The 18,404-nt window shown below is 34.4% G+C and overlaps 1 protein-coding gene across 5 annotated transcripts in view; it reads left to right on the top strand.

Annotated features, from left to right (window-relative positions):
• Positions 1-18,404, top strand: part of SFSWAP (splicing factor SWAP) — a 108,334-nt gene that overhangs the window by 11,348 nt on the left and 78,582 nt on the right. For all 5 annotated transcript variants that reach the window (XR_007949641.1, XM_051972593.1, XM_051972594.1 and 2 more), the window contains 3 exons: positions 497-722; positions 6,267-6,376; positions 7,727-7,862. Coding sequence is in view for 4 of the 5 variants with exons in the window: in XM_051972593.1 (XP_051828553.1) it covers positions 497-722; positions 6,267-6,376; positions 7,727-7,862 (472 nt within the window). In the remaining variant the exon portion in view is untranslated. The remainder of the gene's footprint in view (positions 1-496; positions 723-6,266; positions 6,377-7,726; positions 7,863-18,404) is intronic.

Here is an 18,404-nt window from a genome sequence, read left to right as displayed (position 1 = left end):
TTGAGTGTTTCATCAAACACAGTGCCAAGTTTTAGTGCTGAAAAACATAGAAACAAATACGACAGAACATAAATTGTAATTATTTATCCTTTTTAAGTACAAAACTTGATTGGTTTAAAAATGAAACTTTATTTTTATGGAGAATCTGAGCAATAAAAGTTAGCAAGCTTCTTAACTTCCTAGTTTTAATGAGTATTGTTTCTAATTTCATTTTTGAGAGCATATTAGATGTAGAGATTTAAATTATATTTTGTTAAGGATTTTCTGTCTCCAGCTCAACAAATGTTTATTAAATGCCTGCTCAGCAAGGGGACTGTGGAGAGCATTGGCAAAGTATGCCCTTCTTGTTGCACATTCGTGAGCCCCAGGGTCAACCTTTCTTTGTGATTTTGGGGAGCTCAGGCTGGTATAGGCCTTGTCCCAAGGAGCTGGTTGAGCTGATGTGCCCCTAAAGTGGTGCTGACCACACATGTGAAGATGCTCGTTTTTCTTGTAGCCACCAACAGCCAAGATGCACGCTATCATCGAGCGCACCGCCAATTTTGTCTGCAAGCAGGGTGCTCAGTTTGAGATCATGCTGAAAGCCAAGCAGGCCCGCAATTCCCAGTTTGATTTTTTGCGCTTTGATCACTACCTCAACCCTTACTATAAACATATCCAGAAGGCGATGAAAGAAGGGCGATATACTGTTCTGACGGAAAGCAAAGGAGAAGAGAAGAGAAGTATGTATGCCTCCTTTTGTTTTCTTTCTGAGCTCTAGACTGTTGGTTCTACATTTCCAGACAGTTATAGTATTAATAACTGACCAAAAAAAGAACAAGAAAAACATTTCAAAGCTCCTTGGATTGAACTTTATACTTTAAAATTAAGAGACTGTATTTCTTTAGGGCAGTGTTCTTCAGATTGTTTATTGTACAGCTTATTATTTCTAAGAAGCTTGAATGGTTTTCTAGTATATGTATATTTAGTTATTTACAAGCTACATATTTATAGTGCTGTACTGATAATTATGTATTTTATAAAATAAACATTTAAAAAGGATAAGATAAAGATTAAATTATATTTTATCATAGAGGTAATAGAGCGCCATTGAACTTTGAGTACTAGAGAAGCATAGGCAGATCTGTGTACTAAGATGTCATTTGGACAACTGTGATGGATGGATTGGTAAGGGTACTCAAGGCAGGGAGATCTTACAGAGATACCCATGAGATGATGGTAAACTGGAGTGATGGTCATGAATAGAAAAACACTTGTTTGAGAGATGAAAATAGAAATGTCAGAATTAAGCAGCTGCTTAAACATGTGGAGTCAAGGGTCAAAGGTGAGGGATTTGGAAGTGTGACAGAAACCTCAAGAGTAAGAGTGAAATTTTGATTGGAATGAGTTGGGAGAAATGACATGAGATCTGGGGTGCAGTTCACAGCCCCATCCATATCTGCTTATTGTAGGTGACAAAATGAATGACAGAGATTCAGAACTCCTAGTCACTGATAATTGCCCCCAAGCCAAATCTCACCCTTGGCCAGTACTGTGATCCCTGCAGTAGATAACAGTGGATAGAGAATTGTTCTTGGAACCATTTGAAGGACTGAGGGGATGAGGGGGAGGGGCAAGTGCCTTTACTTTAGCTCCTTTCCTGATATGTAAGATAGGGATAATTAATAGCACTCATCTTCCAGCATTGAAGCATTCCAGCATATGAAGATCATGTGAAACACCATACAAAGTACTTTGTTACTACTAGCTGTTGTCATTATTGTTGAGGGGCAGGATATTGTGTGGATGTGTATTTTCCTGTCTGTCTTGCTGTTGTGAGGCATTCACAACATTAAATCATTGCCTCATTAAGTCATAATTGCCCTCAGAATCCATGCTATTCAAATGAGGAGAGAAAGGGCAAACTGGAGAAGTACTAGAACTACTGGGGTGGGTATAATTGTGGTGACAACAGGCCCATGATTTGTCATCATGGAGAAGATGAGATGTAATCATCCATCTTCCCACCCTCTGATTAGTTGGTTTTTATCCCTCCACTTTAGAGATCACTGCTTTATGATGCCTGTAAGAAATGACATTGAACTCTTCATTTCACCCATAGGACAGTTCATAGTTTATTTTCACGTTGAATCATAAAATGGATTTGACATGCAAGAATAATTTAAAATTTGATGCAGTATGCTGGTGCAAAACCAATTTTCATTAGAAAATAAAAAGGTTGTAATAATTTGCTTCTCTTTCTATTGTAACTACTTACTTCTGTCTATTGACACTGACTGAAAAAATTGAAACCTATGCTATCTTTAACCCAAATGTTGAAATAAAAAATGGAATTGTGGATAGAGGGCAGCCTTAGAGTGAGAATAATAACCTTTATACTAATTCTGCTTGTGGCTCCTCCCTTATTTACAACAACTTCTGTAAGTAAAGCTGGCCCACAAACTAGAATTGGCCAGTTGGAAAACTCCCTTTTTCCCTTTTTCCTTCCTGTTCTCCTTCCCTTTCCTCCCTCTGTCTGTAAGGTATCATATCCTTACTTACAAATACTCTTAAAAGCATTCTTTTCTTTTGCACCTCTGAACCCTAACAAAATATGGGGCTTACTGGCTAGAGTTCTTTAGCACCATGCTTTAAACCAAAACCTGATTCTCATTGATGGGCTACCATTAGGTCCCAGGTCAAGCTCTATTTGGTCATCTTTTGGGTACTGATTGAGTCAGATTGAACCTAAATAATAGTCAGTTCTGCTTTGGCCAGAAACCTTGAAGGTCCTCCCCTGCCAGATTCATTTATTTATTTATGGCTTAAAGAAAGTGAAAGTGTCTCTCAAGCTTAGAAGAACCTGGTGTAGTAAAAGAAGAAATTCTTTGCTTCAGTTGCTACCTAGCATTAGTCACTAAATTAATACAGCCTCAGTTAAACTGAGACCTCTTGAAGACCTTAGCTAAAGGCCAAGGATTCCTATTGTATATCAGGACTATCTCCAATTGACCTGATCTCTATGTGGTCACTGGACCCAGCTGGCTTGGAGGAGAAAGTGAGGCAGGAGACCTTGCCCAGGCCTCCCTCACTTAAATCCAGTTCATTTGCATGTCATGACATCACTGCCCTGATGTCATGGTTTTCTTCAAAAACAAAAAAACAAACAGCAATTTATAATCCTGGACAAACTGCTTAATCTCATGGTCCTCCAGAAAACTTTACTGTAAGATGCAGTAACCCAGGAAATTACGTGTGTGTGTGTGTGTGTGTGTGTGTGTGTGTGTGTGTGTGTGTGTGTGTAAGTGTAAGTGTAAAATTATCTTTATGGCATTATTTGAATTTTGGGTTGAAATTTAAAATCCTCAAAACCTAAAGACATTTGTTTGATTTATTATTCTTTATTCTGGATTATTTTTTGTTCTCTTGATTCTAGAATACGTTTGATATTCTTACTATGAGGGCCAGCTAACTTTATTTTAAATAAAAATTCATAGCAATCTAAAGAAATTTTGTTAATTAAAAGAAATTGTATACTTTTAAGATGACTTCTTCAACTGGATGGCACTGCAATCTCATTAGGGAACAGAATTTTATTATAGAACATTCTACCATGGTGTGTTGTGCCTCTCACACACTCCCCCAATTTTCTAACTACATAGATATTTGTATTCTATTAGATCTGCAGCCTAAAGATGTTTTTTTAGAAATTATGAAATGAATTTGAGAATTGGCCTCATTTATTTTTCCAAACCATATTCAGTAAAAATTTACTCTAAGACCTTTTTGTGTTATGGTGTTGACATAGAGTTCTCAAAGGATCTGCCAAAAGACTACACCAGGTTCTTCTAAGCTTGAGAGACTTTAACTCTATTATCTATTTTGGTCTCCAGGCACCAGAATGACTCCTCACTAGATGGGCCTGAAAATGACAGTTACAGCAGATCTTAAAGATAATATACTGCAGAGAAGTTGTAATCTGTTCAGTCAGAAATGTTCCAATGGATGGAACCGCCAGTTCTTGAAGTAATGCTTGTGCTCCTAAGACAAACCCCCAGATCCAAGCAGGAGCAGCCCTCCAAAGAGTTCTCATTCACCCCAGTGATGGCCACTTCTTGTTCCATAAACAAATACTCCTCCATTAGGATTTTTTCTAGATGTCTTGACTGCGCATCGATTTTTCATTCTGTTATCACCAGTCCATCCAGTGGCTGTACTTTGCCAACCCATGCCTTAGTTGTTAACTTGATTACTTCCAAATCACTCTAGTTATTTTATACTCAGTTTGTTGGCTTCTTTCAGTTCCAGACTCCTGAATGATATTCATTCTCTCTCTCTCTCTCTCTCTCTCTTTCTCTCTCTCTAATTTCATAGCTTTTTATTTACAAGTTATATGTATGGGTAATTTTACAACATTGACAATTGGCAAACCTTTTGTTCCAATTTTTCCCTTCCTTCCCCCCACCTCCTTCCCTAGATGGCAGGATGACCAGTAGATGTTAAATATTAATATATTATAGTATAGTATAAATTAGATACACAATAAGTATACATAACCAAACAGTTATTTTGCTGTACAAAAAGAATTGGACTCTGAAATAGTGTACAATTAGCCTGTGAAGGAAATCCAAAATGCAGGCAGGCAAAAATATAGGGAATGGGAATTCAATGTAATGGTTCTTAGTCATCTCCTCATATAGTATTGTTGTTGAAGCATATAAGGATCTCCTGGCCCTGCTTGTTTCACTCAGCATCAGTTCGTGTAAGTCTCTCCAGGCCTTTCTGAAATCATCCTGTTGGTCATTTCTCACCAAACAATAATATTCCATAATATTCATATACCACAGTTTACTCAGCCATTCTCCAATTGTGGGCATCTATTCAGTTTCCAGTTTCTGGCCACTACTGAATGATATTCTCAATATAGTAGGTAAAAGATGAAATTAATGTCAAAAAGATTTGAGCTTCCAAACTTAGGATGTGTTAAACAATACATGACAACTGCCCAGCAAATCAGCACCAGTTGCCTTTTTCAGCTTTGGTACTGGACTCTGAATACAAAAGGAGACAGATTTTTATTAAAAACAATAAAGGCCACTTAACGAAAAGGAAATAGTTTAGCTAAATATAATATTAGGTAATCTGATGTCTAATTAGAGGAAAGATTAGGGACTTTCCAAGTTGAGAAGAGAAGAATGAACGGGTGCAGTCCCTGAAATGAGAAAAAGAGGTATCCCACTTCCCCGAGTAACTTGATTGTAAACAGTCAAAGAAACATAGAAACAATATTTGATTAGTATGAGACCAATTTTTGGATAATAATATGAGTTACTTGAGATGTATAATTCTAGGGAAATACCTGGCATCAATCTTAAGATCTTACTGGATTCCTGAATAGCATAACTTAAGTCCATAATTAAAAGTCTCTAAGCATCAGGTAGAGGTGGTTCCAGTTGTTTCCCAGTTCCCACGGTTGAATAAAGTTGCTCACAAGACAAAAGTTGGACTAGACTCATAATTTAATAGAAGGGAGAACTAAGCTAGCTCCAGAATTGAGTCACAAGATGAAGTCATTTCCCAATTAACCACCTGTCCTAATTCCCTCACTAATGAATGAAAAGGAGACATTTCAAATCAATATGAGAAAGAAGTTACTAGCACTGAGAACTGCCCCTAAATAGAATGGGGACTATTTTGTTAGGCAGTCAGTTCTCTCTCTCCAAAGGTCTTTGAGCAAAGACTAGATAAAATCATTTGTCAGGTATGTTGTGAAAGGGATTCCTTTTAGTTATGATTTGGATGAGATGATTTCTGAGGTTCTTTTTGACTCTTGAGTTTCTAAACTATATAGGAAAGAGAAATTATTCTCATTCCTGAGATTTTTATAAATTAAAGCTTTTATTTTATAAACTTATAAACTCCAGTATAAAAAAAATACTCCTTATTAATTTTATTAATCAGGGCTAACCCCAGTGGGGTTTCAAATGGAGCAAATTAAACAGTTTTCCTAACTTTGCCTCCCATCTTTATAAAGGTGAAACCAGATTCGAATGAAGAAAGTTTAGCCTGTAAAGGATGTAGATAAGGGGAATCATTTGATTTAGTTCCAAAGGCCAATGTTAAATGTCATTTTTAAGCAGGAGATGGCTTAACAGCAAGGTAATAGGGAATAACTTCCAAATGAATATTCATAACAGCATATAAGCTACGTAACTTACCTACATTTTGATAGAACTGTAACTTTCTTCAAACTTTGTCAAATTCTAAAAATGTGTTTTTGACTTAAGATTCAGGGGCCAACTCAGATGATGACGATGATGATGATGATGATGGTAATTACCTACATCCATCGCTCTTTGCTTCCAAAAAGTGCAGTCGACTTGAAGAGCTTATGAAGGTTTTTAATCTTAATCTTGAATTTTATTTTTGTAGCTGTCATTACAAAATTATCAGGATGCTTGATAATTTGACCAAATCAATATTAATGTTAATATTTATGTAGTTATAACAGTAGAACTATTCATTTTTATTGACTTATAGTTTTGATAAATAAAACCTAATTTGCTTGGTAGTGTAGAATATTCTTTTCTTAAATATTTTACATTATTCATAGCACATTTAAAATAACATGTCTAAGCTTTTTTCTTTTTCCACTGCCTATTACTCAGCCACCGAAGTTAAGTCTTGCAAGTCTTTATTATACATACTTTTGGGGGACTTATGTTAAGTTTCAAGGAGCTGTACTGCTTTTTAAAGTACTCCAGTCCCACTTACAGATGTGAAATTAGAAAATATAAGCATTTTCTTGATATTGATTGAACTTGAAGACTTTTTTTTTTTTTTTTTTTTTTTTTTTTTACTAAATTTACTTTGGTTTTAGTTTAATTATTTTAGTGTAATATAGTTAGAATGGCCACTTCTGCAGAAGCAGAAATGTACTAGATTCATGTATGGTATAATGAACTTGTGCATAATAGCTAATGATACTTGAGGCTGACTGTTTATTTCTGAGCCTTTGTGGCTAGGCTATTCCTAGGCTTTTTTGCTTAAGATAGGCATATGGCTGGAAAACAGAGGAGAACGTAGGAACATTGTTTTTTCTTTTGTCTATGCTGTTCTGCTACAGTCAAGAATTTGTTTTTTCTCTGCCCAGTCCATGTCATAAAGCAGTCAGTGGAATTACCCTCCCCAAAATTCAGGTCAGGCAATCTGCCAGCCATAATTTGAAAGAAACAGAAATTCATCAGACATACTTAGGCATATAGTTTCTAGTAAGTCAACATGGCAGACGCCCAGAGAATGAATAATCTTTGTTCATCTTTTACTGATGATACTTTTGAAACTCAATAATTAGAATCCATAATTGGTTCCTTTAAATGGAAGTTTCAACCTATTTTACTGTCAAGAATTTTATATATGCTTATCTATCTCTTAAGTGATTGTTAATAAATTTGGAGCCACTTTGATATTAAATAAATTCTAACTCTAGAGAATACTTTTGCCATATAATTGCTCTTCTTAACTTAACTTGTTTTCCAGAAACATTTAAAATTTTTGGGGGATGGGGAGGAATTAAGAGACTTGTCTCAAAGTCCTTAGTAGGAACATAGTAATTGCAAGGTTTTCTGAACTAGACATTGAGAAAGAATTAAAGTTGTTATATTTAAAAGCTGAGAGATTATATAATATTTTTTAAAGTATGTCTGAAAAAGTAGTAAATGTTCAATTATTGTCATTTTATCTGTAGCCTTTGAAAGTGGTGGATCCTGATCACCCTCTTGCAGCACTTGTTCGTAAAGCCCAAGCTGATAGTAATGCATCTACCCCTCAGACAGCAGATGGGGCAGCTGTGCAAGCGGGACAGGTGGAGTACACTTCAGATTGTAAGTATATTGCCATAAGGTTTTAGGGGCTATAATGACACTGTTGAACAAAATTTAAAAAAAAAAACAAAAAAAAACGATCTATTGTACTCTCAATGGACAGTGTACCATTCATTATGCAAAGTATAGAATTAAGATAGTTATTCTCTCCCAAATTGCTGGGCTTAAATCATTTTTATTATTGACTGGAGTTTTGAAATCCTTTAACATTTGATATTTAAAAGGTACCTATCCTAGAGATCTTGGTCTCTCCTCTTTTGGCTCATTTTATTTGGTAGTTAAATAATGAAAGAGGACTTTTAGCAAAAGTCACTGGAAGTCATTTGTGCCATCTGCTTGGCATGGAAATCTGAAAATGAATGTGTAGTGCTGACATGTACAAAGCAAGATTCTTTTCAGCTGGAGGTTAGGAAATCAGTTTCACATAGTAAGTCTGATTCAATGTGAAAGTGGCTGTTTATTTGGGACCAAGATAAGCTTTTATTTAAGAAGCCACCTAGACTATCCTTAAGATAAAACAATTCTTTTTTATTGGTGAAGAGCAGTGTAATGAGCATTTGGTTTTTAAATGATAAATTAATATAGTTCTAGATAATTGAAAAAAATTATCTAGATATACAAAAACATTTAAATTTAACTTAAAGAATCCTCTAAAACAGTTAACATTTTTGAAAATACACACTTTGGGCTATATCCCTAAGACTATAGGACTATTGATTAGTAGGAGAAATTGTATGTTGTCTTTATTCACTGTTATATCACTGGATTATATATTTCTAAATCAGGGGTTCTTGATGGATTGATCAGGAACATGGTATTAATTGCATTGTTAATTTATAGGGTTTCAGAAATGTGAAATCACTTTTTAATTATGCCAAAATGAAGTATGTAATTTTTTTTTTATTTCTTTATTTCATCTTGATCCTATTAGGATAGAATGAAAGTAATAAAAGTAGCATTTTAGCTTTAAAATATTCTTATATAAATGAATTGTTGCGTGCAAAAAAAATGAACATTTAATAGTCAACAGATAATCTAAGAAATCACTGAAAATTAATTGCACTAAAAATATAAAGTGATAAATTTTGTTCTTTCACTTGGGAGATTCCAAGTTTATAAACAGTGGTGGGTTTCACGTCAGAAAAATTTCATGTGTTTATTTTATATCACTTATGTTTTATTGACATGCATAAATGCTGAATTATTTCTATCTCGGTTATTTTGAAAACATCTTTGCACAATTCACTATATAAATGTGAAACAATAATAATAAGTTGTAATCAGTGTTTGTCTCATGATTGTAAAAGATTCCCCATTGTGTGATTTGGAAACTGGAATATGAGACCTTCATTTGATGAGAAGTTTAAAATCTTAGAATATTGGAGCTAGAAGAGGGACTAGTAGAGAGGATCTGATTTATCCTTATTTTTCATCAAGCAAACCAAAGAGCAGAGAAGTTAAAGGACTTGCTGCAGTTTTCCCAAATACTTCACTGGTATCACCCAATGAATTAGTGACAAGGATGATCTCAAACCTAGTTTTCTAGACTCTCAGTTCAGTTCTCTTTTTACTTATCTTACTTTGAAGTTCATTGAGCATGACTCTATCCTTATCCTGGTGAGAATTTGCTACTGAAATAGTTTTCAGAAAAAAGCTATACCAGCTCTCCCTGTCCAAAAATAGGGCATTTTGCTTTGGACGGAGTTAGGTATCCCATCATTGGCTGTCTTCAGTTGAATATAACATAGAGGGAGCTCTTTCTTTCTATCAGTTTGACTTTATCAGAGGTGTCAAACAATTGCAGCCTCAACTAAATGTAATTAGGACATATTTAATAAAATAATAATTTTTTAAATGTTAATAATACATTTTAAAACTAAGTAAGCATACAGCTGCAAAAGTCCTTGTGTATTACTTAGACCTCATTTCTATTTGAGTTTGATACTACTAGACTACTTAGCCTCCAGTACCCTTTCAGTTCTGAAGTTCTATTAGTCTAAGAATAAGACAACTTTTTATATGGTATAAGCTTTCAACCAGTTTGTGAATTTAAATTTTGCAAAAGTTGAACTTCCCCTATCAGAGTTGTTATATTAGGGACAAAGAGAATATTATGCTGTTTCTTAAGACAAAGACCTAAGGTATCTTGAGATTCGGGTAGATTATAGAGTAAGGAGCGGCCCAAATGGTAAAGTGAATAAACCTTATCCACAAGTTTTATGCAGGTGTTTTTTTTTTCCTTTTTTATAGCCTATATTAAAGAATTGACTGTCATCTTAACATAAAGATATAACTGATTTTCTTAAACAAATGTACTAAAACTTATACATCCAGATGAGTGTTGTCTTTTACAACAGTTCTCGTAGGAAGCCATTAGTTTTATGGTATTGAAATGTAATAATTTATATCTTAGCACTTTTAAGTTTTACAAGAAACTTTTCTCACAATAGCCTCTAAGGTAGATGGTGTATATGATGAAAATGCAGAAAACAATATTTTTTTGACATGGAGACTGTTAGGTCAAGAAAATTCTGTAGATCTGGTTTACCTGGATTTTAGCAAATTATTTCATATTTTCTCATGCTTTTCGTATAGACAAGATGGAGAGTACAAGTGAATTTGACACAGGTTAAATGACTGGATCCATAGATGAAGCACAGAATCTCAGGGTTAAAGATGACCAATGAGATCTCTTGGTCCAGCCCATACCTGTATAGTAATCCTGTTCTAGGCCAAGGGTGATCAAACTTGGAATCATGAACCAGACTAGCTCCTTTTTTTTCCTGGAGCTGGGAAGAATTTTTTACATTTTTAGTGTAAAATGGATTGGATAGGTGAAAGAACTACCTACATGATGAGGATACAAATCCTATGAACGAGGAAATAAATAAATTATATTAAATTAAAATTAAATATAATAAAATTTTATTTTAAATGTAAAAAAGATGGGATTCTGGGGTGGGGGAAGATGGGGATTAAGTACTTGAGAAAGAGATTAGATTTGTTATACCCAGTCCCAGAAGACAGAAGTTGCAAAGAGACTAGTTTGTTTGGCATGAGCAAAACTTCCTATCAATTAGGGCTTTCCCAAAACAGAATGAATTGCCATAAAGATAATGTGTCTCTTCATAGGCACACACACCACACTCCATTAGAAGCAAAAATAAGATGATCACTTTTAACTATAAATTGAACTAAATGGCCTTTAAGATCACTTCTGACTTGTGACTGTTTTCTGGTGAAGGCCGGCCTGAGGGATTAAGAAAACCTCTTTTGTGGCAGTGCTGACCAGGAGTTAAGGAATGGAGGGCTGGTACTAAGGAAGTTCACATTAGGGAGCTTCAATCTTTTCAATATAATAATAAGCCAGGCTCAGTTTAAAATAGTTATTTCTGTGGCACTTTTTAAATTTTCATAATATCTATTAGTGGTTAGGAAATCATAGCATTGGGACAGTTACTCCTTATAATTTGTCTTAAATTCACTTTAAATATGTTTTCTTGGAAAATGTTTTTTGATGTCAATTCAATGCTCTTCTTTGTAGAAAGATGTTATTGTGTTCTTCATGATTGTTCTTTGAATGTACTTTAAGCTTTCTTGTCTGTCTCATTGCTTGAAAAATTTTAGCTTTCCCTAACAGTTTTAATTTTATTTTGCTAAGTTTGAACAAGTTGCCTGGTTGAATCAAATATGTACTAGTTACAAATTCCCACTGAAATCAAAGCACTTACTCAAAATTTTTCTTTTCTTCCCCATTCCCCCAGTCATAAATAAATAGTAGAGAAAGCCATTTCTGACAGACTGTGAATGATGCTGGGTTTTTCTATCTTTCATGTTATTTCTAATGTAATTTTTTTAAAGCTCAAATACGGTAGGTATATTGACTGTCAAAAATATTTTGGATAGGCCACTGCAAATTGGCAATGAGCTAGTTTAGGAGTTTAAAAGTATAGATTAGGTTACATTGGACTTCATCTGACTTTCAGTGATTCTCAACTACCCTGATATCAAAGCTGTATCCTCTGGTATTGTTATGTGGCTACAACTCCTGAAACACCACAATCCCAGAAGAAACAAAGTTGCAGATGATTCAGAAGGCCATAGAAATAAATGTAGAGTGTAAATTAGGTGCTGCTTATTGCCAACAAAGACTTAGGCACAAGATGTGATGTAACATATCCTAAAAGACTTGCCTAACCAGAAGACAAAGTGGTATAGGTATGTAGAGAGGGTGAAGGATGAACAGCCTGAGAGATTTTGGATAGGTGGAAGAGCTACCTACATGATGAGGCTACAAATCCTATGAACTAGGAAATAAATAAATAATTACATTTGGACTAGTAGAAATAAGTCTAAAATTGAATTATCTTAAAATGATGTCTCAGAGGGAGATAATATGCATTTATTGCGAAGTTGGTGAAGGCAAAATTGATTCATTAATCAAGATGAAAACTTACTTATGAGAGTATAATGTATGAGATTATGGATTAGTTTCACTCAGATTTTCAAAGAATTCTGGAATTGATTTTTTTGTGTTTTTTTTACATTTTGAGCTCATGTTGAGACATTATCATAGGAAATATTTACTCTTAGGTCAATTCTAGTATTTTTTATTGTCAAGACCTTATTACACACTAGATCAGTTCTTCGGGGTTTCTGATTTACCTTTTTACACTTAAAGAAACAATAATAGTGTTGTTTCAGAATGAAAAGAGACATAATATGTTATTTTAAATGTAAATTTCAGCCATCACAAAGTCCTCCTCTGAAACCTGCACTATGATGTGAAAGTGACTGGCTACTTAAAGTCTTGCCCATGAAGTATATGCTATAGTAGGTTCTGCCAAGATAGAAAGACTTCAGTTATGGGCTTCTTCCAAAGTCTAGCCCAGTTGAGTTCAGGAAGATGAAATTTTGCTCATTTAATTATCTGCCAAGGTAGGGGTAGTTACTGTAGTGTATATAAAGTTGGATGGGAGAAAAAACTGACTTTACACTAACTTTTTACTGAAATAATGGGATTTTTACACTAATTTTTTGTGGAAATAATAGGATTTGGGTTGGGTTTTTTTTTTTTTTTAATAATTATTTTGAAATGAAATCCATAGATTTTACTGGGTGCTGAATTTGTCTATACCAGATAAAAAGAACATCTGGCATAGGGCACAGTGAATTGTTACATAGGAAGGAGTGCTTAAGTTAATAAAGTCATAGATTTCTGACTTACTGAACATATTTCTATAGATTATACGTGATTGACTTTTCCACTTTGCTGTATTGCATCTATTTTCTCATTATAACTACAGTCTTTTCAGAAATATGTAGCATAGCATTCTCATAACATATTTCTATGATTATTTCACAATAAGCCACTTCAAACTTCATTTTTATCATTTAAGAGATGATGCTAATACCTTATTGCTTTACAGGGTTTTTATGAAATTCAGAAGAGATAATGTATTTAAAGCCGTGTGCAAGCTTTAAAGCGTTATATAAATGTTAGCTGTTTCTACTACCACTACAGATATTATTCATTTGCCTCCCTTCCCAACCACTAGTAGCATCACCTTATTTCTTAAGTGATAAAACCGAGAAACTGACAATGATCAAAGTAAAATAAATGGTATATAAAAGTACAGTTCTTTAAAAAAAAAAAAAATCATCTACCTAGACATTACCTTGTGAATGCCTGGCAGCAGAACTGTAAGTATGAGCAATTAGATGAGGGAAGTAAATAACAACTAGTTAAGTTGCCGTCCTGAGAACTGAATTTGGATTTCTGGAACAAGGTTTGTACTGTAGGATTGGTGGACTTTGAAGCAGAGGTAGATAGTAGTAACAAGAATAAGAAAAAATGCAATGACTGCAATCTTTAAAATATAGTCAAAAGGGTTTTAAGTACAAAAGGAACAGGAAGGGGAAATACTATCTGCAAATACCAGTCAAACTAGATACTATTGAGGGATTGAGGGCAGCTAGGTGGCTCAGTGGATAGAGCACCAGCCCTGAATTCAGGAGGACCTGAGTTCAAATGTGGTCTCAGACACTTAACACTTCCTAGCTGTGTGACCCTGGACAAATAACTTAACCCCACTTGCCTCAGGAAAAAAAAGAGAGAGAGAGATTGACCACAATGTAGGGAGGATAGCAGTAAAGATATCCAGAAAGTCACAGGTGAAGAAATTCTTCAAGAAAGAAACAAACTTTTCTGCTTTTCCCCTCCCCCTACGCCCCAAAAACCTTTGATCTCAGAAATCTAGAAACAGATGCACATAGCATAGACAACTAAGAAGATGAACTAGCAATCCTGTTGATATCACATCCTTGATTCCTAGTACAAAAAGAACCATGTTTGGAATAAAACTCTGGAAGGGTAAACTTCATTCATAAGAAACAAAAAAGAATTTGAATTTTGCCAGTGTAGAGTGTTTGTTCTTCACTAGCCTTTGTCCCCTTTTTTGCAATAAAACTCTTGTAGTTTTTTGGGGTGTTTTTTTTTGTTTTGTTTTGTTTTTTGGGGGGTTTTTTGCTAAAAAATAAAAAATAACAGGATTGCTTTTCAGTAGAGTGATGAAAATTAATAAAAAGGTCAGGGACAAATGAGAAGGATCAATATGGTGATATATACATAATTGCCCTGTGCTAATTCCAAGCTCCTTACTATACTAATAAAAAGCAAGTACCATTTAGCTACCAATTTCGGAAGCTGTTAAGATTTAGATAGAAAATGGTGTCATTGAAAAGACTGAACCTTCTGTTTTGTTTTACTGCATTGAGTTAAAAGGTTTAACAATAGATATGTACTTGATATTTAAAATCAATAGAACTAGAAATTGATGTGGTATGTTTATCAAAGCATACTGTAAACTTCCTGTATAGAAGTAATAAAATAGTAGTTAAAGAATTTGGGAAACATGAAAGGCTTGGATGGAGGTATGCTGCAGTAGTATGGTATTTAAAATCCTTGCATCTATTGAAATTCCTTTACTAAAAGCAAAGCAGTTCTTGACTCTATAAGAATGGAGGTATTAACAGAGGAAAGAAATTGTATTCTAGGCCTGATCTTTTAGCAACTAGAAAGAGTCAGAAGTGACTGTAAAGGAAATGTTGAAAAAAAGTAACCACAGTTTCTAATAGAACTGTAATGGGAAAATTTGTCAGTCTTGCATGCATCCTAATGTGGAGAAAGCCAATTTTAAGGGTCTGAGGAAAAATGAAATTAGGATTACATATATTAAAATTCTGTGGGGTGGGGAAGTGTGGGGAGCTAAGTGGCACAGTGTATAGAGCACCAGTGCTGAAGTCAGGAGGACCTGAGTTCAAATCTGCCCTCAGATACTTAACACTTTATCGTTGTATGATCCTGGGCAAGTCACTTAAGCCCAATTGCCTCAACAACAACAAAAAATCTGTTATACGGACATATGCTGTTTTTTGCAGCTTATTTTTGTAATGAAAAGAAGTAGAAATTGAGGGGTTGCCTATACTTTAGGAAATGGATAAACAAGTTATTCTATATGAATGTGATGAAGTACTATTATGCTATAAGAAAGGAAGGAGGAAGAGAATAGCTTCAGAAAAGTCAGAGATGATTTCTATGAACTAATGCAAAATGAAGTGAGCAGAACCAAGAGACTACAATATCAACTTTAAGGCTTTAACACAGTGCCCAACCACAATTCCAAAGAAATAATAATGAAATCTTTCAGATAGAAAAATCATGGCATATTTCCTTTTCTTTCTTTTTTTTTTTTAACTAGGCTAATTTGGTCATTTCTTTTCATGACTATATATATTTATAATTGGATTTATTCCCCAATAGGTGGCAAAGTTTGGGAAATGAAAATAAAATTGATTTTTTTCAGGGTTGGGGGGGGGGGGGGAGCAGGGGAAGGGTCTTACTTGCCCAGGGTCACACAGCTAGAAAGTATTAAGTGTCTGAGAGCACATTTGAACTCGGGTCTTCCTGACTTCAGGGCTGCTGCTCTATCCACTACACTACCTAGCTATGTCTAAAATTGATTTTTTTTAATCTACAAGAGAAGTTATGCCAGAAAGGACAGTAAGCTTTCAAAAATGAAATTCTGAAAAACCAAAGATAATCAATTCCATTAAGAAATAGATAAAGTTTTGATAGATCACTTTGGGTTCACAGAAAAACAACCTATTTAGTTTTTCTTTAAGACATGTAAAAGAGTTAAAGACAATTGATAAAGTGAATATAGAAGTGTGACAGTGACTTTGAAAAAAATACTGTCAGGAATATAAAAAGAGATTAGAAGTGCTTCATCTTTTTGTTCCAAGAATCTCTTTGGCAGGATTTAAGCTAGCTATTAAGCCTTGAAACCTTTCTCAAAATGATTTTAAATGCATAAAACAAAATACATAAAATTATCAAGGCAAACCATTATATTGAAATACAGTCATCACAATGTTTCTTTTAAAAAAAAAAAAAAAAAAGTTTGCACACCAGATTAAGAACCCCCGGTTTAGAATGAACTGAGGCTGATGAGAAAAGTGAAAGAATAGCACACTGACTAGAATGAATTATAACTAACAGGAGAAAAAGGTGATAAACTTTTAATTTACTTGCTTTCTTTTCCAAAGAAACAATGATCTTTGGATTGGGGCGAATAAAACAAAAATGACTAATAGCTTGTTGATTTCCAAAATAACCAAAGAGGTAGTTATGGATCACTTAATGGAAGTCACTTAATATTTATTAAAGGCCTACTATGCCAGGAAATGTGCTGATTTCTGGGGTTACAAAGAAAGGTCTTAAGGAGGTCACAGTCTAATGGATGAGACAACATGCCAACAACTGTAAAAGAGGCTAAATTTGAGATTGACAAAAAAGGCACAAAGATTAATGAGGACTGGGGAAGGCTTCTTAAAGTAGCTAAGATTTGAAGGAAACCAATAGGCAAAAATTAAGAAGAAAAACATTTCAAGCATGGGGTCAGCCTGTGAAAATTAAGATTTGAGAGAAAGAAACCTCCGGTCACTGAGAAGAGTATATAAATAGTTGTAACATATAAGAATCCTGGAAAGGTATGAAGAGCATCAAAAAGATTTTTTTTTTGATGGAGGAAATACTGGAGCCACTGGAGTTTATGGGGAGTCAGAGACTATATGGGTGTGATTATATGGGATTTAGGCAGATTACTTTCTAGTGAAGAATGGGTTTGTGAGGAATAAGACTTAGAAAGGGAGACCTATCAGCAGATTCTTTGAGTAGCCCAGGAATAAGATGATGAAGATCTTGGTTAGGTTCAGAGAGATCTTGAGAAGGTGAATAGACAAGACGTAACAGTTGATTGGCTATATCCTTGCTAGGTTTAAATCATTTGATCTGGATGAAGTGCACCCAAGGATACTGAAAGAACTGGAAGTTGTGGTTTCTGAGCTTTTCAGTGTTTTTAGAAAACTGTAGGATGTGGTACCTCAAAACAAAAATAGTGCTTTTTAAAAAAGAAGCAAATAGGAGTCTGCAAACTATAAACTAGCAAATTTGATATCAATTCTTGGTAAAATTATAGATTGTTATGTTAAAGAGATGATTAGTAATTATCTAGAAAAGAAAATTATGATTACACAGCATCATATAGAATTGGTCCTGTCAGCCTCACTGTACTTCATTTTTTGCCACTTAGTGAAGTGCTAGATTAGGAGAATTGGCAAAGTGTTTATAAAATTTGATTAATATGAAAAAGATGGAGAAGAATAGGCTGGATGGCAAGTGGTTGTGTTTGATTTTGAACTAATGAAAATACACCATGAGTTAGTTCCATGTCAGCTTTGTAGGAGATACGTAGAATAGAACCTCAAGATATCATGCTTGGCCTGGTGCTAGTTAGCGTTTTCTTCAATTACTTGGATAAAGATATGTTTATCAAATTTGCAAATGACTTGAAATTGAAAAATACTAAATCAAAAATTGGATATAAAATTTTGACAAAAACATTGGGAGACCACATGTTTTTAAAAATTTTTAATAGAGATCAATCGAAATTTTTATCCTTGGACTCAGAAAAAAGGCTTTATAAGAACCGGGAGTGGCATGGCTAATTAGTGATCTGAAAAGGATCTGGGGTAGGAATGGAATCAAGGAAAGAAACTGACTAACTGTAAGCTTGATGTAAACAGTGTAATATGATGTTTACTATGTTTTAACTTGTATTGGATTACTTGCCATCTAGGAGAGAAGGATGGGGGGAAGAGGGAGAAATTGGAACACAAGGTATTGCAAGGGTCAATAGTAAAAAATTATCCCTGCATGTTTTGAAAATAAAAAGCTTCAATTAAAAAAAACTGTCATATGAAACACAAGAAATCAAATTAAATAATGAGTGCCTTGTAAGATAGTTGCAGCTTCCAGTATTACTAGAGCACCAGGCCTGGGGTCAGAAAGGCCTCAATTCAAATCTAGCCTTAGACATTCTAGCTATATAACCTTGGGCAGATCACTTAATCTTTGTGTGCCCCGGTTTTTGCATTTCTAAAACAAAGATAATTATATCCCCTACCTCCCAGAATTGTTGT

Source organism: Antechinus flavipes, chromosome 1 (assembly GCF_016432865.1).
Source record: "Antechinus flavipes isolate AdamAnt ecotype Samford, QLD, Australia chromosome 1, AdamAnt_v2, whole genome shotgun sequence".
Taxonomy (NCBI): domain Eukaryota; kingdom Metazoa; phylum Chordata; class Mammalia; order Dasyuromorphia; family Dasyuridae; genus Antechinus; species Antechinus flavipes.
This window is presented reverse-complemented; position numbering and strand designations above follow the sequence as displayed.